This window comes from Miniopterus natalensis, chromosome 4 (genome assembly GCF_054644295.1).
Source record: "Miniopterus natalensis isolate mMinNat1 chromosome 4, mMinNat1.hap1, whole genome shotgun sequence".
In the NCBI taxonomy this organism is placed as follows: domain Eukaryota; kingdom Metazoa; phylum Chordata; class Mammalia; order Chiroptera; family Miniopteridae; genus Miniopterus; species Miniopterus natalensis.
In genome coordinates this window covers 60,851,665-60,874,146 of record NC_142084.1, presented here as the reverse complement: position 1 = coordinate 60,874,146, position 22,482 = coordinate 60,851,665, and the positions used below count along the sequence as shown (strand labels likewise).

At 47.3% G+C, this 22,482-nt stretch overlaps 1 protein-coding gene across 1 annotated transcript in view; it reads left to right on the top strand.

Annotated features, from left to right (window-relative positions):
* Positions 1-22,482, top strand: part of MIER2 (MIER family member 2) — a 28,074-nt gene that overhangs the window by 1,072 nt on the left and 4,520 nt on the right. The window contains exons 2-10 of the mRNA XM_087816573.1: positions 7,131-7,221; positions 8,787-8,926; positions 12,744-12,869; positions 13,512-13,635; positions 14,135-14,226; positions 14,657-14,726; positions 20,274-20,425; positions 20,879-20,960; positions 21,042-21,136. Of these exons, the coding sequence (XP_087672699.1) occupies positions 7,131-7,221; positions 8,787-8,926; positions 12,744-12,869; positions 13,512-13,635; positions 14,135-14,226; positions 14,657-14,726; positions 20,274-20,425; positions 20,879-20,960; positions 21,042-21,136 (972 nt within the window). The remainder of the gene's footprint in view (positions 1-7,130; positions 7,222-8,786; positions 8,927-12,743; positions 12,870-13,511; positions 13,636-14,134; positions 14,227-14,656; positions 14,727-20,273; positions 20,426-20,878; positions 20,961-21,041; positions 21,137-22,482) is intronic.

Here is a 22,482-nt window from a genome sequence, read left to right as displayed (position 1 = left end):
CCAGGGCAGAAGGTACTCACCCAGTGAGGTGCAGCAGATGCCTGGTCATGGACCATGTTGAGTGTTTGTCTTAGCAGACGATGGGTAGGTGTTGTGGAGTGCAGGACTGGCCATTCTTCCCTGCAGTGACTTTCTCAGGGGCAGCAACAGGTTCTGCATTTGTGCCAAAGAGGATGTGGGCATTTGGGTGCAAGGCTAGACCTCAACAGCCAGTTCCAGCCTTGTTCTGGGTGCCTGGATCCAAAGGGTTCTTAGAGAGTTAATCCTCCTTTCTTATGGGGCGCTTAGGAAAAATGAAGCTTCATGGGTGCAGTGGCTGGCCTTATAGGTTGGAGGCAGAAGCCAGGTCTCCCAGTGGTTGAACAGAGGCAAGGTGGTTGTGTGTGTGTGTCTGTCTCCATCCATGTCCATGTGCTCTTGGCTCGGGGCATGGGTGGCTTTCTTCCTGGGCACTATGTGTCTTTTGGGCAGCACTCTTGGCCTGAAAGGTAGCTTCATGGATGGAAGGGCCAGATTCCCCAGCCAGCCTCCCTTGATTGCTGTTAGGTTTGACTGTTGACTTTGCCTTACTCAATGCTGAGGCCCTGGAACCCTCATAGTAGCCAGCTCCCCTGGATGTTCCTAATACCCCTGTTGACAGTTTGGAGTGGTGCCCTTTTGAGTGAATTTGAGTTCGTTTCCTTGGAGAAAGCCTATGTGTGAGGTCTCCTGTGTGCCTGGTTCTGTGGGAGGCCCTGAGGGTCTGGCTGTGAGTAGAAACCCAACAGTGACTGTACTAAAGGGCTTTGGAGGCTGCTGGTCAGTAAAGGAACAAGTGTGCAAATGTCAGACATGATGAGCCATGGCCAGTCTCTGCCCAGGAGATGTCTTGTGGCTCTGGAGCCTCTTATTCTGTGTGACCTTGGGCAGGTTACTGAATGTCTCAGAGCCACAGTTTCCTCATCTCTGAAATGGGAAGAGATAAGAGCAAGAGGTTGCTTGAGATCTGGGCTCAGGGCCTTGCACAAAGCTCAACCTCATAAAATCACTGATAACCAGCTGTCTAACTGATGAAAATGGTGATTTGTTACCTAGCAGTAAGCACTTGATCAGGATTAACTGCCTGCTTTTTGTCATCACCAAAGTAGCCATCAGCACTGTGAGAGGGTAGGAGGTTCTTGAAACTAGATGGGGTGCTCTGTATTGTTTTCCTCGCAGATACCTAAGTACATGGTCTTTATCTTGTGCTGAAAACCCCCCATGACTTTTGTTGTCCTTTGGATGCAGTGCATCGCCTCTGTGTTCCCTGTCTGGTGGTGTGCATGCCAGCCCCTTGGGCTCCTTCTTTTTTCTTGTATGCTCTGCACCCTGGAGGGACTCTGCTGCCATGATGCTGTTCCAGTGCTCTACAGCCCCTGCCTAGAGATCCCCTCGGAGGCTTTTCCTAACCCCAGTTGTGCAGGCTCTCCACCCTGTTTTCTCATTCAGTACTGTGCACATCCACTTGTTTGTTATCTGTGTCACCAACTAGACTGGTAACTCATGTGGGTGGAGATGGGTGCAGAACCTGTTTCTGGGTTGACTGCCATGCACCCAGCGCCTACTGCCTCGCCTGGCCCAGAGGAAGCTCTCAGTAAGCACTGGTCTAATAGAGCAATGCAGTGCTGCCCAGTGGAACTGACCACCTCTGCTGGTGTGGGTGTTCCATTTAACTATTGCTGTGAAATGAGTCACCTGGAAACTCAGTTTTTCGAAACAATGATCATTTTATTATTATCTTTAATCATTCTGAGGGTTGACTGGGCTCAGCTAGGCAGTTTTCACTTAGTCATGTGGTTGCAGTTGGGTGGTGGCTGGGGCTGGAGGAAAGCTTCCTTGTTCAGATGTGGCTGCTGGTGCAGGCCACCCACATGTGGCCTGTCTGTGTGGCTTGGGCTTCCTCACAGCATGGCAGCTGTGTTCCAACAGTGACTGTCTCAGAAGATACCAGGTGGAATCAGTTGCATTTTATGACCTAGCCTAGGAAGTCACATAGAATCCCTCCCACCAGAGTCACAGGCCCAGCCTGTGGACAGGGAGGGGACACAGAATCCAATCTCTTGAAAGGAGGCAGGCATATCAGCGTCACATAGAGAAAAGTGTGTGGGGTGCACCATCTTGGAGAATTGGATCTGCCACATTATCACTGGGGGGTTAAACCTGGAGGGGGTGGTAAGTAGCAGTTAGACGCAGCCCTGGAAGAAGGGCTGTTCTGTGCCTGAGGAGGCAAGGCCATCCCCCTCCGGACAGGGCGGTCTTCCTGCTGATGAGCGTGTACCTCCTCCATGCGTAAAAGACCTGGCCTGGACACCAGGTTATGCGGTCCCCTCTTGTTTGACACTAAGTCTCTGGAATGCTGTCTTCCTTCTCTTCCTCCCCTCACTGTTCTTACCCAGAATGCGCTTAGCCAGCTTCCCATCCTCTTCTTCTGTGACCTTTGTGAACCAGGGAAGTGCGGCCCGTAGGAATCCCACTATTGAGGGTGGGCTTGTACTGAAAGTCAGGGTAGGGAGAGGGAAGAACTCCATGAAGTCTGTATTCCTCGGTAAGTTTTGAGTAACTTGGAGCCACTTAGGAACAAACTTGGGGATCTGAGGCCAGCGAGGCCCCATAGGAACAGGCTGCTCAGAGCCTCCTGGGAGATGCTGCTCCTTTGTTACTGCTCTTTCTGTTACCCCAGCTGCTCTCTCTGCTCCTCTGCCTGAGCTCCCGTGTCAGATGGCAAGTCAGATATGGGCCAGGTACTCCTCAGACCCTGCCTGGGGGCTGTGCTCTTTGTGTGGAGGCAGCACTTGAGCAGAGCTGTTCTCTCTTGTTGTCTTTGGGAAAAGAGCCATCTGCACTCTGGCCTCTTCTGGTTTTCCCCCTCAGTCAGGGCTCTTGGTGACAGGACACAAAGCCAACCCTGGCCGAGGTGGGAAGGAGCCCAAAGAGGCTGGTGTACCTGAGCAGTCAGGAGGGTCCTGGGGAGGTCCAAGGTGGTTTTAGAGGACGCTTAGTGTGCTGGCACCATGGCTGTGCACTGAATGTGGCCCTACTGAGTGGCCTGTGGGCTGATGGCAACTTGCTCTTTTCTGGAGGGAGGTGAGACTGCCTTTGCTAGGCCACAGGCTTGACCCAGAGCACCAGGTGAGATGCCCTGCACCTGCGGATCTGTAAAGGGTTTTTGAGTCACAGAGTCTGAGTGTGAGTTTCTAGTTGTACCACTTGCTGTGAGCTTGGGTAAGTGACTTGACTTCTCTGAGCTTTGATTTCCTTTCTCTTATGAAGAAGAGAATGATTACAGAACCTCTTAAGGTTTTCTTGAGGACCCAGTGAGGAAATCAGCATGGAAATTCTTGCTAAACTTTTTTTTCTAAATTTTTAAACTTTAGTAAATATTCTGATCTTTTTCTTTCTTTTCTTTTTGCAAACTGTTTTACTGATGTATGATTCACTCGTTTTAATGTGTACAATCCAATGGTTTTTAGTATATTCGTAGAGGTATGCAACTATCATTAGTTGATTTTAGAACATTTTCATTATCCCAAAAGAAACCTTGTACTCCTTGGTCATCACTCTCCCTCCTCTTCCCCCAGTCCCTGGCACCAATGAACCCATTCCCTGTCTCTGTGGATGATTGCCTGTTCTGGACATTTCGCATAAATGTAATCACATATTTTGTGGCCTTTTGTGCCTGGTTTCTCTCACTGACCATGTGTTCAAGGTCCATCCACGTTGTAGCAAGTGTCAGTGCTTCATTCCTTTTCATGGCCGAGTAATATTTTATTGTTTTGTTTGGTTTTTCTGTTCATCAGCTGATGGACATTAGGGTTTTTTCCACCTTTGGCTGTTGTGAAGAATACTGCTATGAAAGTTTATATGGAAGTTTCAAGTGTAGAAAAAAAAGTGAACATCAGGGGAAATCAGTTTTCTTTTCTCTTGGATATCACAGGAGAGGAGGAGCCTAACTTTGTTCCTTTACTCTCCTAGGTTCTTCACAGCGCCCCTGTGATTCAGGCTCATGAAAGGCAGGCTCACTAACAAGAGTGAAACAGGTAGTGACCATCACACTGGAGAACTAGGTGATGAATAAATGGGGTGGTGAGGATTTGGTCTTCAGTAGCATCTGAACAAAAGAACAATAAATTTTAGAGGAGTGATGACAAAGAAAAAGGACTGAGTTTCTAAGGGCATCACGTTGTGGCAAGGTAAATGGGAACTAGTGGAAGGTCAGGTGGGTTAGTAAGGTCTGTGCGTGCACTCTCTCGGTGCCATTTTGTCTCTAGTGATAAGAGGGCTCTCTTTCTGGTTTTGAGGGGCTCCCTCACAGGAGTTTATGCTCTGCTTTCAGGCGGATCAATATGGGGCAGAGCTCATCCTGTGTTTGGTTTTCTCAGTTGCCTTCAGCTTGACATAATCCGTATGCCAGAGTGGTGTATTTTGAGGTGGCATATTCTGAACACCTTCGGTGTATGCCTAGGAGTGAAATTTCTGGTTAACACTGCTAACTTTTGGAGAAACTGCTATTTCCCAAAGTGGCCGCTCCATTTTACATTCCCTGCTGGGTGGTCCTTGTACTTCCTGACATTTATGATGTCTTTTTGGTCATATTCATTCTGTAGTTATGAAGTGCTATCTTACTTTGTTTTTTATTTGATTTCCCCTGATGTTGACCTTTTTCCCCCACATGCTTATTGGATCACTGTTTGTGCACCTCTGGAGAAATGTCTGTTCAGACCCTTTACCCATTTTAAAATTAGGTTCTCTTGTTATTAATGCGTTGTAAAAATTCTTTATATATTCTATCTAGATGCAGTCTTTTTTCAGCTATATGATTTGCAAATGTCTTTTCCCATTCTGTGAGTTGTCTTTTCACTTTCTTGATAATGTCCTTTGAAGTACAAAAGTCTTTTATTTTGATGAAGTTCAGTTTATCTATTTTTTCTTTTGTTGCTTGTGCTTTTGGTGTCTTATCTCAGAAACTCTTGCCTAGTACAGCATAACAAAGATTTATTCCCATGTTTCCTTCTAAGAGTTTTATAGCCTTAGCTCTCATATTAAGGTCTTTGACCTATTTTGAGTTAATTTTTATATATGGTGTAAGATAGGTGTTCAATTCTGTTCTTTTGTATGTGGATATCCAGTTTTCCTAGCATTGTTGTTGAAAAGACTGTTCATTCCCCATTGAATTGTTTTGTCACCTTTGTCAAAATGCAGTTGATTTTAAATGTGTGGGTTTATTTTTGGGTTCTCATTTCAATTCCTTTGATTAAATGCCCAGCCTTATGCCACACTGTTTTGATTACTGTAGCTTTGTAGTAATATTGAAATTAGGAAGTGATCTCTTTCAAGTTTGTTTTGGCTATTCTGCGCCCCTTGAGTTTGCATATTATTTTTGAAATCTGTTTGTCAGTATCTGCATAGAAGCCAGCTGAGATTCTGATGGGCACTGCATTGGATCCGTAGATCAGCTGGGGAGTATTGACATCTTAACAGCATTAAGTCTTCTGAGCCATGAATATAGGATGTCTTTCTACTTATTTAGATTTTTAATTTCTTTCAATACATTTTGCACTTCTCAGAGCATAAGTTTTGAATTTCTTTTGCTAAATTTATTCTTAAATATTTCATTCTTGTAGGTGCTGTTATAAATGAAATTGTTTTTTAAATTTCCTTTTTGGGTTGTTAATCGCTAATATATGGGAATAAAATTGATTTTTATATGTTGATCTTGTAATCTACCTTGCTGAACTCATTTATTAGTTCAGATATGTTTTTAGTGGATTCTTTAGTATTTTCTGTGCAAGACTGTTTTATCTGCAAAAAGAAATAGCTTCACTTCTCCCTTTCCATTTTGGATTCCTTTTATTCCATTTTCTTGCCCTGACTAGAACCTCTAGTGCTACTTTGAACAGATGTGGTAAAGGTGGGCATCCTGTTGTGTGCCTAGGGTTGGGGGCATCCAGCTTCTTACCACTAAGGGGTGTTACTGGATTTCATCAGGGGGTTCTTTATGAGTAAGTTCCATCCTATTCCTAGTTTGTTGACCTTTTTAAATTTTTTTTTTAATGCCACAAAATATACCCATTTAAAGTGTTTAATTCAGTGGGTTTATAATATGTTCACAAAGTTTTGAAGCTGTCACCTCTATCTAGTTCCAGGACATTTTTATCACCTCAAAAGGAAGCCTCAACCCCATCAGTAGTCATCCTACCCCCTCCCCAGCCCCTAGCAACCATGAATCTACTTTTTGTCTCTGTGGATTTACCTCTTCGGGACATTTCACATAAATGGAATCTTACACTTGGTGGCCTTTTGGATCTGACTTCTCTGATTGAGCATCATGTTTTCAAGGTTTATCCATGTGTCAGTGTTTCACTTCTTTTCATGGCTAAGTAATGTTCCATTGTGCGTATAGACAGCATCTTGTTTATCCATTCATTTGCTGTAGGACTTTTGAGTTGCTTTACCTTTTGGCTGTTGTGAATCATGTTATTGTATGAACATGCATGTTTAGTATGGATATATCTTTTCAGTTCTCTTGGGTATGTACCTAGGAGTGGAATTAAATGCTAGGTCATTTGATAACTCTGTTTACTTTTGGAGGAATTGCCAGATTTCCCCAAAGTGGCTATTTTGCCCTTTGAAGGCTGGGACCCATGCGAAATGGGCCATTGTGTCAGGCACAGCTGTTAGTGAATGCCTGTTGGGTGTGCAGTAGGGCTGTGTGTCGGCCTGGGTTTCCTGGTCCCTGTGTCCTGGATGGGTGATAACCACTGTTAGCTACTGGCTATGTCAGGCCCCTCACAGTCCCCATGGGTGGTGTTTTCCCACTTGGAGATGAGGACTTTGAGGTTCCAAGGTTCTGGAGCTGCTGTGTAATTAAGCCTGCTTTGGTGCATCCTCTGTGTGTTTGACTTAGGAGCAGGGGAGTAACTTCTAGCAGCTGCACTCCTGGTCCCATTCTCGGTGCTCCCTCCTCAGCCCTTGGAGGCAGCTCTCATGCATTATCCCCTGGAGTCCAGATGAGGCCACTTCCTGAGGCCAGCCAGTGAGCCAGGCTCTATCATGTGCTTGTTTTTGGTGGGTTCTAGGCTGGCTGAACTAACCCTGCCTCTCTTCATTTGCAGGCCTCCTCGCTGGAGAGGCAGAGCCCTCAAGTGGTCTCCTGCCTTACTCACACCCTGTGCACCAGGGAGCCCGGATTACCAACAACAGCAGGTGCCTCCTTTGCCCCTGCCTTCCTCCTGCCCAGGGCCATCAGGGCCACTGCAGTTGTAAGAGACAGAACCTTGCTCAGTCTGATGAGACAGAGATGGTGTGCTGGCCCCCAAAGTCCAGGGACACAGGAATAGACAGAGTGGCCAGGACTCTGTTTCCCATTCTTTATTGGGGCCGGACCACCCAGGGGAGGACCGGAGTGCCTCATGGGGGGAGGGGTGTCCTGCTGGTGCCTGTGTCACGGCTGAAGGAAAAGTGGGGGCTGAGGGAGGGGGAATGGGTGCTGGGTCGGCACCATCGCTGGGTGCCCTGCTCCTTTCCTGAGCTGGCTGCTTGCCCATTCCCGCCTGGCCCCTGCACTCCTCCTACTGCTGCTGTGTGCTTTGGACCCATGTGGAGGACCAGCCTTGGCCTTCACGGCTCCCTGGCTTGGGTCGATTGAGACCTAGTTAATTTTTTTGTTTGTTTGTAAAATTCAACTTACTGAACACCAATCATGGAAAGAGAGCAGTGAACACATCCTGGCTCTTTTGGGGAAACTAAAAATCTGATAACATCTACCACCTATTGGGCCATGTATGGGACGCTGCTGTGGCCTGGCCAAGGGAGAAGGGACTGGCATTTGTTGGGCCTACTGCGTGCTGTTCATTGGTATTCTCCCTGCACTGTGCCTGCAGTGACTCATGGAGTTGGGTGTACAGCATCACACTTGTGTTTCTAGAGCTGAAGGTCTTCCCCAAGCCATGCAGGCACCAGGAACCAGGTGTGGAGCCAGCCATATTGGGTCCCTGTGCTCTGTTCATGCTGACTCACCTGGGGCTCATCTCTTCCTTGTCCACTTGTTGTCTCCCCAGACCTTGCAAGCATCTGTGGTCAGGGAGACCAAACAGTCCCCCAGGAAAACACATTCCTAAAATGCCCAGAATTTGTGTGCATTTTAGCCAGGTGTGCTCTTCTGTCAGGAGTCCTTCTGTTGGGAGTTCGCACATGGTAGACTGACATTGCTGACCACCTGCGTGTATAGACACAAAGCCACACAGCCCCCCACCCCCACAGCCTCATAGTGTACACACATATACATGCACACACATGGCCTCAAACATACTTATGCACGCAGCCACACACTAATTCAGGTGAACACATGTCATGTAGGCAGGCACATACACAGCTGTGCGCATGCATATACGTACGCACATACGTACATTATACAAACCTACACAGCTGTATGCACACACATGCATATATACATATGCACACAGTCTCCTGTGCACATGGCCACAACACATGCACGCGTGCACACATGCAGGCATACGTGGCCACACACGTATGCGTGTGCATACACACATGTGTACAGCCTCACACAGCTGCACACACACACACACATGCACATACACGGCCTTTCATGTATGCACCTACGCACATACACATTGGCCACACGCTGTGGGCTTTGTCCATGGTGGCAGTTGGGCCACTGTTGCTTTCTCTACCTCAGGCATCTTCAGTTTCAGTGCGATGATGGAGATGGGTCGGGTGAGGAGCTCACGCAGGTGGTGTCCCCTCTATAGGTGTGTCCATGGGCTCTGCAGACCAGTTCAACCTCGCAGAGATCCTGTCACAGAACTACGGCATCCGGGAGGAGTGCGAAGGAGCTGCAAGACACCCAGAGCAGCCTGAGGAGGAGCTGGACAAGGACTTTATCTCCCAGGTACTTGACTGAGCTGAAGCCTCCACCCCATGTGGGTGGAGCCCTGCTGGGCTTACACATCTGTTTGCAAAGCTCTAGGCCCTGTACTGAGGTCACAGGGAATAGGCCAGCCTGGTCTTGCCTTCAATCTAGGGCTGTAGAGCGATGGGGTGGCTGGACACTAAACCTACCATTCTCAAACTTTTTGGCCTCAGAACTCCATCTTCTTAAAAGTTATTGAGGATCTCAAGCAGCTTTGTTGATGCAGTTAAGCCCATTGTTAATAGAAATAACAGACTTTTATGAAAATAAAAAATAACTGTTTTCTAAAACAAAAATAAAATTAAGGAAGAGTGGATTTACATTTTTATAAATCTCTGAATACAGAAACATGTAAGAGAATCCAGCTGCTGTCCTGGCAGATGTGTCTGTTGTGATGTGTTCTTCTAGTCGAAGTGTGAATCTGACCTCATGCAGATGTTCCTGAAAAAAAAAGGTGGAGAATTTAACACCTTTGGATATTTTTTTTCCATTGCTTTTCAGAGAGAGTGGAAAGGGGGAAGAGAGAGAGAAACATCAATGTGAGAGAGACACATTGATTGGTTGCCTCCTGCACTTGCCCTGAAGGGGTTGAGCCTGCAACAGAGGTATGTACCCTTGGCAGGAATTGAACCTGGGACCCTTTAGTCTGCAGGCCAATGCTCTAACCATTGAGCCAAACCAGCTAGGGCCTAACAGCTTTTTCAGATAGTTGTGGTTATTTTTTGATGCTGTACCAACATTCAGCAGCTAGTCATTTTGTAAAGGATGATTGCAAAGTGCATTTTGTAGCCACATCTAGGGAGCTTCCAGTACTTGGTTATGTTATAATCCAATGGTCTTGAACTTGGTATGGATCTTAACCCAGGTGCAGTCTTGTCACCTGTGCATTGGTGACATGTTTGCAAAACCCTGGCTTTCTGACATGTAGATCTTCCACATGTCGATAGTTCACAATATAAAAATCTAAAAACATACATTTGTTTATACCATAGACTGGGGGGCTTAAACACCAGACATTTATTTTCTCATAGTTCTGGAGGCCAGAAGTTCCAGATCAATGTCTTATAGAACTGTTTGTGCTGTAAGGACTGTTTGTACAGGAGGTCCCTTTCTGGTGTGCAGATGCTGCATTCTTACCAGGTCCTCACATGGAAGGAAGAGAGTTCCCCTGTTAGGTCAGGTCAGGTCCCACCCTCATGCCCCCATTTAACTTTAAATATTCCCATAAAGGCCCATCTCCAAAGTCAGATTGGGGATTAGGGACTCAACATACGAATTTGAGGTGAGGGGACACAAACATTTAGTCCATAACAGACAGTATTAACACTGATCTTATGAGACATCTTTAAGTATTGGGAATTTTTTTAAACCTAACCATCAGGTGTTTAGCTTGATGTCTTGGATCACTTGGTGCCAATTTGGTCTTATAACCAAAACAAATGTCTTCTCTTTAAAAAAAGAAAAAGCAATTTTAAAAAGTTCAACATGAATTTAAAACTTCTCAAAAGTCTCACACCTAAATCAGCTATTTATTAGCTAAATACCTAGATCTAGATTTTCTTAAGAACTGACTAAGGTAAAAGTAGAAACCCTTCCATTTCATATTACCTATTACCAGAGGCTGTGGGAATCTGTCAGGTTCACATTGTCAGATACACGTTTTCCAAAAGTAGAATTTTTTGCTTGTTTTTTTAAAAAATATATCTTTATTGATTTCAGAGAGAGGAAAGGAGAGGGAGAGAGAGATAGAAACATCAACGATGAGAGAGTCATTGATCGGCTGCCTCCTGCACTCCCCCTACTGGGGTTCGAGCCCACAACCCAGGCATGTGCCCTGACCGGGAATTGAACCCCGATCACCTGGATCCTAGGTCGACACTCACTGCTGAGCCACGCCCGGCCGGCCCAGAATTTTTTGCTTAAAAGCTCGTTTTCCTCTCACAGCGACCACAGTCAGTCATTTCTTTGGAAGCAGCCTTCCACTTAGTGGGAGATGATGTCTGCCTGGTACTGGCTGACAGACTGGTTGTCTGCCAGCCATTTTGTTGTTGTTGTTAGTCCTCATCTGAGGATATTTTGTCCATTGATTTTTTTTTTTTTAGAGAGAGTGCAGGGAGCTGGTGGGGGGTGGGAGAGAAACATCGATGTGAGAAAGGCACATTGATTGGTTGCCTCCTGCATGCACCCCAGCCAGGGCTAGAGATCGAACTTGCAACCCAGGTATGTGCCCTTGACTTGGAATCAAACCCGTAACCCTAAAAAAACCAAAACAAAAAAACTGTGACCCTTCAGTGCTTGGGCTAATGCTCTAATCACTGAGCACACCAGCCAGGACAATATGGGATCTTCTTAATTGAAACTAGCATCTTTTTAAAACCAAGTGAGTGGTGGTAAGGAACACGTATTGGCAACTCACTCACTTTCTACTCCTACGTCCACCACAGGACGCTGTCCACAGACTGTTGAGTGCTCCATCAGCACAAGTGCCAGCATAGTGGGAGATGGAAGTAATGGCATCAGTGTTGTGAAGGTCTCAGGGAACCTGGGCATCTTTGGGACACTGTATGAACCCCTCCAACAAACACATAATTAGAAACTGTGATGGGCATAATGAATATTTTCCATTCTGCGTCCTATAAAAACTTGATTTGCGGGGTGGAGGGGGAGGAATGCCCCCTGAGAGGAAGGCTGGGAAGAGCAGTGGTCTTTCAGAGCAGTGGAAGTCCCAGCATGAGGGCAGGGCAGGAGTCAAGGGAAGAGGTGGCACATGCTGACTCCTGAAAGAATGAGAAGGAATGCTCAGGAGGTTGGAGGCTGACAGCGACCTCTGGGTTCATGGTGGAGTATGGTCAGAAAGAGTGGAGGTTTACAGGAGGATGAGAAACTGATTTGAAAGCAGTACTGGAGAGGAAGGTAGTGATAGTTTTTGTCTTTTTCTTCCCAGTAATTAAATGTCTTATTTCCGTTTCTTATCATATTGGATGGCTCAAGGTATCAAAATAGTGTGAGTAGCTCTGGTGTTCCCATCCTGCCTTCCTGTTCTTAGTGTGATAGGATTGTTCTGGCCATGCATTGTTGCCCAGGGAGGGCTGACAGCACCTCCATTACACTGATGGGGTATCTATCTCTTTACTTAGTGTACTGAGAGCTTTGTAAAATCAGGTGGACATTGGGTTTTACCAGATGCATTTTCCACATTTATACAGACAGTCATATGTCTTTGCCCTCCTGATTTATTGATGTCATGAGTTCTGATAGATTTCCAGATAGCGTGCCATCCTCGTTTTCCTGGAATCAAGCCTGAACCGGTTTGAGCAGGAACACTTTTCTGTGGCTCCACTCTTTTTTTGTGTGTGTGGTTTTTTTTTTAATATGTCTTTATTGATTTCAGAGAGAGGAGACGGGGAGAGAGAGAGAGGTAGAAACGTCAATGATGAGAGAGTCATTGATCAGCTGCAGCCCGCAATTGGGCATGTGCCCTGACCGGGAATCGAACCCCGATCGCCTGGATCCTAGGTCGATGCTCAACCGCTGAGCCACGCCCGGCCAGGCTGTGGCTCCACTCTTTAAGACTGGTGACCTTGGGCACACACCTGACCTCTCTGGGCTCTGGTGTCTCATCTGTGCTCTCCTGGGGGTTGTAAGAGTGTCATTGGGTGAAGGACTGGGCCTGGGGTGAGTTGCTGTGAATGTAACAAACTGGCCCTGGTTGTGGTGGCTGATGGGGCTCAGACAGGAGGAAGGGGAGCAGAACCTCTAGAGCAACCCCTCATGACAGAGTCCTATCCCTCCTCAGAGCAGTGACATGCCCCTTGATGAGCTGCTTGCCCTCTATGGCTATGAGACATCAGACCCCATCTCAGAGCGGGAGAGTGAGGGCAGCGATGCCACAGCCAACCTCCCAGACATGACCCTGGACAAGGTGAGTGGGTTCTCTCCCTGGAACTCATGGGAGGATTTAGGGAGGGCAGGCATGAAGGCCTTGGAAAAGCAGAAGAGCTCTCAGTAAGTGTGAGCCCTGGACCACTCCTTAGAGCGACTCTCCTGCTCCCTAGAGCCCTAGCTGGTGCACCCAGGGTTAGAGTGGCCATAGAGAGGGGGCTGAGATGGAAGACCCTGACCACTGACCGAAGGAGGAGCAGAGTGGAGACTGGGCTGGAGAGACGCAGCTGGGAAGAAGGAGAATGAGTGAGGTCCTGACTCCAGGTCCTGACCAGGTCAGGGGTAGTGCCAGGAGGAGGGCTTTATTACCAAAGTTGAAAACCAAATGCACAAGGAGAGAGAGCAGTGGCTGGGGGCTTTAACCATACCAAGCCAGGCATAGGTGATGTCCCTTTCCGGACTGCAGGGGGTGTGGGCTCAGGGACCACATGCATCCATGCTGGCGCCCTGGCTGCCCTGCCCGGTCTCCTGGTCTCATCCGCAAAGTGGGAAGAACAGCCCCCACATGAGCCGTCACCGTTCCCAGAGGGAGGTCCATTAAGTTAGTGTCACTGTTATTATTAGTGCTATCTTAAGATTGTTAAAACAAACTGCAAAAATGTTCTTTACTTTTTGTTAAAAGGAACAAATAGCGAAGGATTTGCTTTCAGGGGAAGAAGAGGAAGAGACACAGTCCTCGGCTGATGACCTCACCCCATCTGTGACCTCCCACGAGGCCTCTGACCTTTTCCCTAGCCAGAGTGGACGTAGGTGTCCTGCCTGCTCCTCTGCTTGGGCTGGGTCGAGCAAGGCTCTAGTGATGCAGACTGAGGGTCCTAGGCTACTTGGGGCAGAGAACTCAGAGACAGATGTCTGGTGCTTCTGGGGTGCCCTGTTCTTTGAGTCCCTTTTGGGTTTCCATCTCCCTGGCTGGTGAGCTGAGACTGATTGGCTTTGGTTTACATCAGGAAGGAATGTGTTGGTTCCTGTAGCTAAAAGCCCATCAGATGTGGGGGAAGTGTCCCAGCAGCATGAGGTGCTGGGGGCTCACAGCCAGCAGTTAGCAAATCCCCACTCCTTTGCCTGTTGTGCACCTGTCATCTGGCCAGAGCCTGGGACACGCCTTTTCTCAGGAGTGGTATGGTGGGGGGTCAGGTGGATGGAGAGTGGGGTGAAGGCTGCAGCAGTGAAGTTTTTGGGATCCGCTAGCCTGGGGGGCCACCCAGTGCCACAGATGTGCCTCACCTGCTCCCACTTTTCCCGAAGCCCGCTTCCTGACTGGCACAGACAAAGAGCTGGGCTCTTCCACCTCATCTGACACCGAGGAGGACCCTCTTCCTGCCAACAAATGTAAGAAGGTATGTCACCCTGACCCGGCAGTATCTTCAACGTGGGCTTCTGCCTAGTCCTGGGGCAGAGAGAAATGCATGGCTTCTGAGAAGTGGGCTGTGCTGGGACTTTACTGTGGTGTTGAGACCTTGAGCCCCTGTTGCTATGGCATTGGCTGGCCCAGGGATGTGGCCCCAAGGTCCTGTCCTGGGTGCTCTGAGCTGGGCATCAGGATATCTGGGTCCTAGGGCCACATGACTGGCTATATTGAACAGATGGACAAGTAGATGAAGATATAGTCGCTCACATACCCACATGCACCCAGGTCTCTGCCTCCCGTTCTTAGACCATAGTACTTGGCATCAGTGGGAAGATTGCACAGACTAACACAGCCCTGGGCTCTGGATAGTGGCTGGGCCTCCCATCTGCCCTGACTTCTCTGGGTCTTTGCCTTTGCAGGAGATCATGGTTGGGCCTCAGTTCCAAGCTGACCTCAGCAACCTGCACTTGAACCGCCATGGTGAGAAGAGTAAGTGGACCCTGGATCATGATGGGGACAGGAAAAAGGAGATGAAAACCCACTCCAGCCAAGAAGGAACTTGCTACACATCCAGTCAGAGCTAGTTCCCCAAATCCTCAGAGGGACTCTGAGGGGCTCAGCCTGGCCAGGTGCCCACCCTGCCCCAGCTATGGACAGCAGGTTTGCAGAGCGCTCCATGGGCAAGAGGAAGTAAGGGAGACTTGCCTCCTGCCCAGGGTTTTGCATTTGTCCTCTGGGCACTTATGCTCCTCCCCACTTAGCCCACAGGCCTCTCCTTTACCTGTCTCTCCTCTCCCAATATCCTCCAGAAACCAGTGCCCCACTGTCCTGCTTTGTCCTTCAGGATATTCCCAAACCTGGACTTGATGTTTATCTGTCTGTCTGTAGAGGCCTCTGTTCTTTGAGATAGGAATTGTCGCCTCCATTTATAGGTGAAAACAGGATGTGAAGTCATTTGCCTGTTGAGTCTTGGTTTTCTTGCCCCAAAGCCTCTGCAGGCACTGGGCTGGCAATCTTTTCTCTAGAGGCTTTTACCAGATGATGCATCAGCCAGGATTGGGTGTGGGGTGGGACAAAGGAGACAAAGACCCTCAGTAAAGAGTGAGGCCTCCCAGGGCCAGAGGCTGAGACATGGGTGTGATGGGATGTGCTTGCTTTGTTGAAGGCAGTTTGGGCAAAGGATGGGAGACAGGAAAGTGAAGCTAAGCTGGGTCACAAGGGACACTGCAAGTGAATCTCTGCATCAGATCACACTTGAGACCCTCCCCCAGAAAAAGTTACCTGTGCACACACTTGGCTACACCCTCAGTGGGACCGAAGCCCCTGACCTCCTTGGTCTGTAGCTCAGCCATGGAGCATGTCCTCCTGCCCTTGCTTTGTCCCCCAAGCCTGTGGGGATGGGAGTTGACCTCTCACTCATGTGTTACACTGTGAGATTAGATCCATGTGTGTGGCCTGTGCATCTTGTGTGCTGTTGTGCTCTGTTCCATATATAGATATACTACTTTGGTCGACCCTTCGCCTATTGGTTGATACTTTGGTTGTCTGCAGCTTTGGTTATGAATGTCCTCAGTTGTGTTTAGTGGACACATGCACTCGTTCCTGAGATGACTGGGGGACGTATGGTGGCCTATGTTAGTTAGGTCTGTGGACACTGCGTAGGGGGGCCTAGCAGCAGTGTGTGGGGCTCCAGTGCTCCCATCCCCATCAACACTTGATATTGTCTGTCTTGTTGCTTTTAGCCCTTTGGGTGGGTTGAGTGATGTGTTATGGTGGCTTTCATTTGCATTTCTCTGATGAGTAATATGTCTACTGGCCATTCAGATATCTCATGCAAAGTGCCTGCCCAAGGCCTTTCCCCATTTTAAAATTGGGTTGTCTTACTCTTTCTTATTTGTGGGGTTCCTCCTGTGTTCTGGATGCAGGTCCTGTGTGGGCATTGTGCACTGCACATTTTCTTCCAGAATCCAGCTTATTAGTCTGTATTTTAGCCTGCTGTGTGTGCTATTGAAGGAGTCTCCTCAGGTCTGGTGGATAGTCTCCTTTATTTTCCCTGTTACACTTAAGGCTGTGATGTGACATTTTAGGCTGTGATGGGACTTAATTTGATTTTTGTTTTATGGTTAGAGGTTGGGATCTGGGTCCATTTTTCCCCTGTGTGAATATTCAGTTGCTCTGGCACCACATATTGAAAAGGTAATTTTTCCTGCACTGAATTGCAGTGGTGCCTGTATCGAAAACCAACTGTTGGTGGTGCGTACACTGTTTCTGGGCTTCTGCTTCCACATTGTCTGGGGTGGTGCAGGTCCTGTGGCCTGGAAGTATCATTGCATGTCCATATAAGTTTGTAAGTTAGTTTGTTTGTTGCTATGACACTGCCTTTCATTTTACTTTGTGTTTGTCCTTGCCAGGCTTGGAGTCAGGTGTGCTGCTGTTACCAAGTATGCTGGGAAGTGCTTTTTACTAACATCAGGGAGAATTTGTGTGAGATTGTTACTATTTCGTCTTTATATGTTTGGAAGAATTCCTCATTGAAGCTGTCTGGGCCTAGGGTTTACTTTACTTTTATGTTTGTGGAAGAAGATTTTTAGTTACAAATTCAGTATGTTTAATAATATAGTTCTACCTAGAGTTCTTGTTTGTTTGGATATGTTGCATTTTGGAGACATTTATCCCATTAATAAGTTGTTAACTTTATTGTAAAAAAGATAATATCCTCTTATCTTCTTAATGTCTGTCAGATCTATAGTGATGTCCCCTTTTCGAGTTCTGATATTACTATTTTGCATTTTCTCCTTTTTATTGCCTGTTGATCAGTCTTGTTAGGGGTTTGTTACTTTTATTACCCTTTACAAGGAGCTAACTTTTGGCTTGTTGATTTTTCTCTGTTGTCTGATGGCTATTTAATTGATTTTTACTTTTATCTATATTTCTTTCCTCCTAATTTATTTCATTTGAGTTTGTTCTTTTCCAGTTCACATTGTGATAACTTCTCTGACTCAGGGGTGACTTAGAAGCATTCTGTTAAATTTCCAAACATTGGGGAATTCCTAGTTATCCTGTTGTTACTGGTTTCTAGTTGAAGTCCAGAGAGCATACTCTGTGATTTCAGTCCTTTGAAATTAGTTGAGCCTTGTTTTATGGCCAGTATTTAGTCTGTTTTGTAAATGCTGCTTTCTATGTTTTTATATTTGAAGTGTGTTTTCAGTGTATGGCATATTTTTGGATCTAATTTTTTTTATCCAGTCTGATACTCTTTTGCCTTTTTTTTTCTTAAGGAGGGGGAAAACCTGCAATTTCACTAGGTTTGGGGGTCACAGATTAGGCTTGCTTACTTATTTTTAATACTCACTTGAGGATATTTTTCTAGTGAATTTCAGAGAGTGGGAGGAGGAGAAAGAGAGAAAACATCGATGTGAGAGAGACACATTGATTGGTTGCCTCTGCATGTGCCCCAACCTGGGTTGGAGATAGAGCCTGCAGTTGAGGTATGTGCCCTCGGCTGGAATGGAACCCAGGATCCGTGGGTCAGTGCTCTAACCACCAAGCCAAACCAGCTAGGGCTCTTTTGCCTTTTAATAGAGAGTATTTAGTCCAGTTACGTTTTGGACTATTTTTCATGTAATTATGAAAACAGTTGGGATAAGTCACCACCTTCTTTGTGTTTTCTCCTTGTTCCATCTGTTCTTTTTTCCTTTATTTTTTTGTCTTCTTTTTTATTAGTCAAGTAGTTTTATTCTACTTTTTCCTCCTCTTTGAGATCATAAGTTTTAGTCAGATAGGCAAAAAACATATTTTTCGGTGTGCTGCAGAATTTTAGTAATTAGTTTATGTGTGTCATGTGATGAAAAAGGTTGAAAATCGCTGCTTTAGATAAGTGCACTCTAGTCCCCTTATCTAGTCCCTGTTGTGCTGCTGCTGCTTCTGCAGGGACTGCATGCGCCACAGTGTGTATGTGGTTTACACGGCAGATGTTCCTCATGTTTATTTTCACAGCTGCCTCTATGGTGCTGTTCACTCCCTCTACCTTCCATTTTGGAATGATTTCCTTCAGCCTAACGAACTTGTTCTTTAATATTTCTTATGATGTTGATGAATTCTTTCAGCTTTTGTTTGTCTGGAAAGTCTTAATCTTTTTTATTTATTTTTACTTTTTTATATCTTTATTGATTTCAGAGAGAGGAAGGGAGAGGGAAATAGAAACATCAGTGATGAGTCATTGATCAACTGCCTCCTGCATGCCCCCTGCTGGGGATCGAGCCCACAACCCAGGCATGTGCCCTGACTGGGAATCGAACCTCCATCTCCTGGATCTTAGGTCGATGCTCAACTGCTGAGCCACGCCGGCTGGGCTGGAAAGTCTTAATCTTGATTTCACTTTTGAAGAGTATTTTCATGGGTCTAGATTTCTAGATTTGCCAGCTTTTTCTTCTCACATATGAATCATTTCATTCCATTGTCTTTAGCATCTGTTGTTTCTGTGAAAAAGTTAGACATCTGTCTTACTGTTTCTGTTGGAATCCTTAATCATTTCCCTGCAGGCTGATTACACTTTTTGTCGTCTAGCATTTTGACCAGATGTGCCCCAATGTGGTTTTTTTTGTATTTATCCTGACATTCTTGGATCTGTAGTTTGGTGTCATGTATCAGTTGTGGAGAATTTTGGCCATTGTCCCCAGATTTCTTTCTGCCCCATTCTTTGTCCATTTCTTCCATGACTCAATTATATATGTGAGTGTCTTCCTCACCCCCTAACTATATTCTCTTCAAACTCAGTTTGATTCCTTCTCTTTAATTTTTATTGAATTCTTTTTGATTCCACTGATTATGTCTTCTGCTATGTCCAAGCTGCTGTTAGAGCTGTTCATTGGTTTCATAAATTCACAAGTTGTGTTTTCCAGTCCTGGAAAGTCCATGTAATTCTTTAAAGTCCTATCTGCTAACTCTAATTTCCAGCCATTTGTAGATTTACTTCTGTTGTTCCACAGCTTTCCTCTTACATTCACATACTAGGTAGGTGGAGGGCTAAGGTTACAGGATGATGTTATTTTTTTTTTTTTCCAGAGAGGGGCCTCTTGTCCTCTCAGGCCAACCTCCCTCGTCCAGGCTGGGACTTGCATCAATATGGAGGTGGTAGGAGGTGGCTCCAAACCCACAGGGGCTCTTGCACCCAGAGATGCCATTGCTCTTGTGATTCTCAGCACCACCCCAGGAGTTGTTGATTCTCAGGCAATTTCCCAGCTAGAGAGATTCCGGCACAGGAGCCATTTTTCTGAGTGTGTTTTTCACTTTTTGGCCATTGCACTGGGCTGTTCGTTTATATTGTTTGATTTGTGGTCCCTGTGACTCTTCCCTGGTTAATTAAGAGGTTCTGGCACTGGGGTCTTCCCATACCTGGCCCTGAGATCTCCCTTCTGTCTCTTCCCTGTCACAGCCCTCCTCAGCTGGAGGCTACCACCCACTGCCTGCATGGGGCAGGACTCCCTACCCTGGGCAGAGTACACTTGTATGTGGCATGCATGATGCTGTGGTTAGAGTGGTTGTGGCTTAAGCAAGACCACTGGGACCCAGGTTCTCACTGCCATCAAGTCCAGGCTCTTTATTCTGTTTCCTTGGGACTCAGTTTTTCAAGACTTGCAAACTGTGCAAATGGGTTTACCCTCCCTGAACCCATTACCTATAACTCCCTCCCCAAGGCCATGCTCAGAAGTCCCCCTTTCCTCAGCCCAGACTAGTTGCTGCCTCCTCTAGGAGGCTGTCTCAGATTTCCCTGCTGGGAAGCACCCCATTTGCCTCCCACAGCTTCCCACTCTTTGTTGTTACCCCTACCACCCTGCGTCTGGTGACCTTTTGGCCTGGAGGGGTATGGGAAGGGATGGGCCTAGATCACAAGAACCAGACACAAATTAGCAGCTGTTCTTTGGAGATGCTGTGACAGCCAGCCTAATGGATGCTTGTGGGGGGAGAGTGTGCACTTTTTGAGGTGTGGGCATGGACTGTGTGCCTGTAGCTGATCCTGGCACTCTGTCTAAACAGTCTATGAGAATGAAGACCAACTGTTGTGGGACCCCAACATCCTGCCTGAGAGGGAGGTGGAGGAGTTCCTGTACCGGGCAGTCAAGCGGAGATGGCATGAGACGACCGGGTCTCAGCTCCCAGAGGGAGAAACAGTGAAAGACAGTGAGCAGGTAGGCAGCATTCTGGGTGATGTGATCACCCCCACATCCCTGTCCCATTGGTGGTGTAAATGCCCCGCATGTTCCCATCTTGATGGTGAGGTAAACACCTCCTGATAGCCCCCCCCCCCATGGTGGTACAAATGCCTCAAACATCCCTGCCCCAGTGGGGTAAATGCTCCCAATATATCCACTTTGATGGTGGTGTGAACACCCCCATATCACTGCCCTGATGGAGTTGTAAACACTCCCCATAACCACACCCCGATGGTGGGGTGAGCACCCCCATGTCACCACTCTGATGGTGAATTAAATGCCCCCCAATATTCCTGTCCCAGTGGTGTGTACACCCCCATGTAACTGCCCTGATGGTGGTGTGAATGCCCCCATATTCCCACCCTGTGGGGTAAATGCTCCTGCTATTGCTGCTAATGAGCAGGTGGGAAGAGATTTTCACTCCCTCAGGCACTGTATGAGCTGGTTAAATGCAGTTTCAATGTGGAGGAGGCTCTGCGGAGACTGCGGTTTAACGTGAAGGTCATCCGAGGTGAGCTCCCTGCCTGCTTACCCCACCCTCACTGGCTGTCCTGGTCTGGGCACTGCTGATGCCACTGCCTCCTGGTTGCAGACGGGCTCTGTGCTTGGAGTGAGGAGGAATGTAGGAACTTTGAGCATGGCTTCCGAGTGCACGGGAAAAACTTCCACCTGATCCAGGCCAACAAGGTGAGGACACAGCCCACCCTGCTCCCATTGGGCTGCACCGTAGCCCCCTTGGGGCTTGGAAGGACTTGGGAGCCTGGGCAGGTGGCACTCTACACTCCAGAGCACTGGGTTGCGACTCCCCTCACCAGGCTCTTGAGGTTCCTCTGAGCTGAGGGCTAAAGCCCTGGTTTCCGCCTCTCTCCTGCATGCTTATCGTCATACTTTTCTAGTCTCTGTCAAGCCACTTTCCTTCCCCCAAAGAAAACTCCAATATGGGAAAAAATTTACCGAAAGGTGAATTTTAGTAGTCATGCCTGTCTTCACCATCCACTCATGTGGTCATAGACACTGCCTTGCTGTCTCCCTAGAGCCCAGAGTCTATGCTGCAGTACTAATCCCCAGCCTGGACCCCACTCTCAGCCCCTAGCCACAGGGAACAAGAGTCTCCTAGTTCAATCAAACCAAGGAAATAGGTCTCTTCTGCCACCTGTGACAAATGCTCATGACCAGAGGGTCTGCTGAGCGCAAGTCTCTGCCCTCTCCTGGACCTGAGTCCACTTTTCTTTCCCTGGACCTGAATTCTCCTGTCCTTCCTAGGCCTGATTCCACGTATCCTCCCCTAGACCTGAGTTTCCCTGTCCTCCCCTGGACCTGACTCCCCCTTTTCTCCCCTATCTGAGTCCCCCAGTCCTTCCTAGACCTAGTCCCTCTTCCTGGACATCTGGCTGGATATGCTTCTATGACTCTGTCTCAGAGCCTGAATTTCCCTTTGTCTGTCTTGATGTGGCTTCCCCTCCTCAGCCCTTCTAGTGTTTTTTTTTTGTCCTTCTAGGGAAGCAGCCCTGGCTTCTTCGTACTATTCATGGCAACACAGCTTGTTGAGAAGCAGGGCCTGGCTGAAACTAGCTCACATTCAGGGCCTCTGTCCTCTTTTGGGAGGTTGGAGTCAACAAGGCACCTGTGCTGGACCATTGTAGGGACAGAATGATGCTCAGCTGCGCCTGCCTAGTGTCATTTCAGGCAGCACTAGATCCTTTAGGTCAGGGGTGGGGAACCTTTTTTCTGCCAAGGGCCATTTGGATATAACATCATTTGTGGGCCATACAATTATCAACTTAAAAATTAGCCTACTATATTTGGTCATACATTCAATTGGATTTATTGAATTTCGAGTCTCGCCTGCGGTTGCCTTGACAGGGCCAAACCAAATGATTTCCATGGGCTGTGGGCCAGACTTTCCCTACCCTTGCTGTAGGCAGATCAGCTCCTGGTGACCTGATACACTGTTTCCTGCATTTCCACTGCAGCCAAGGCTGCTTCTGTGAGCAAAACTTCATGTGTTATCTTCCACATGCCTGCTCCATGGT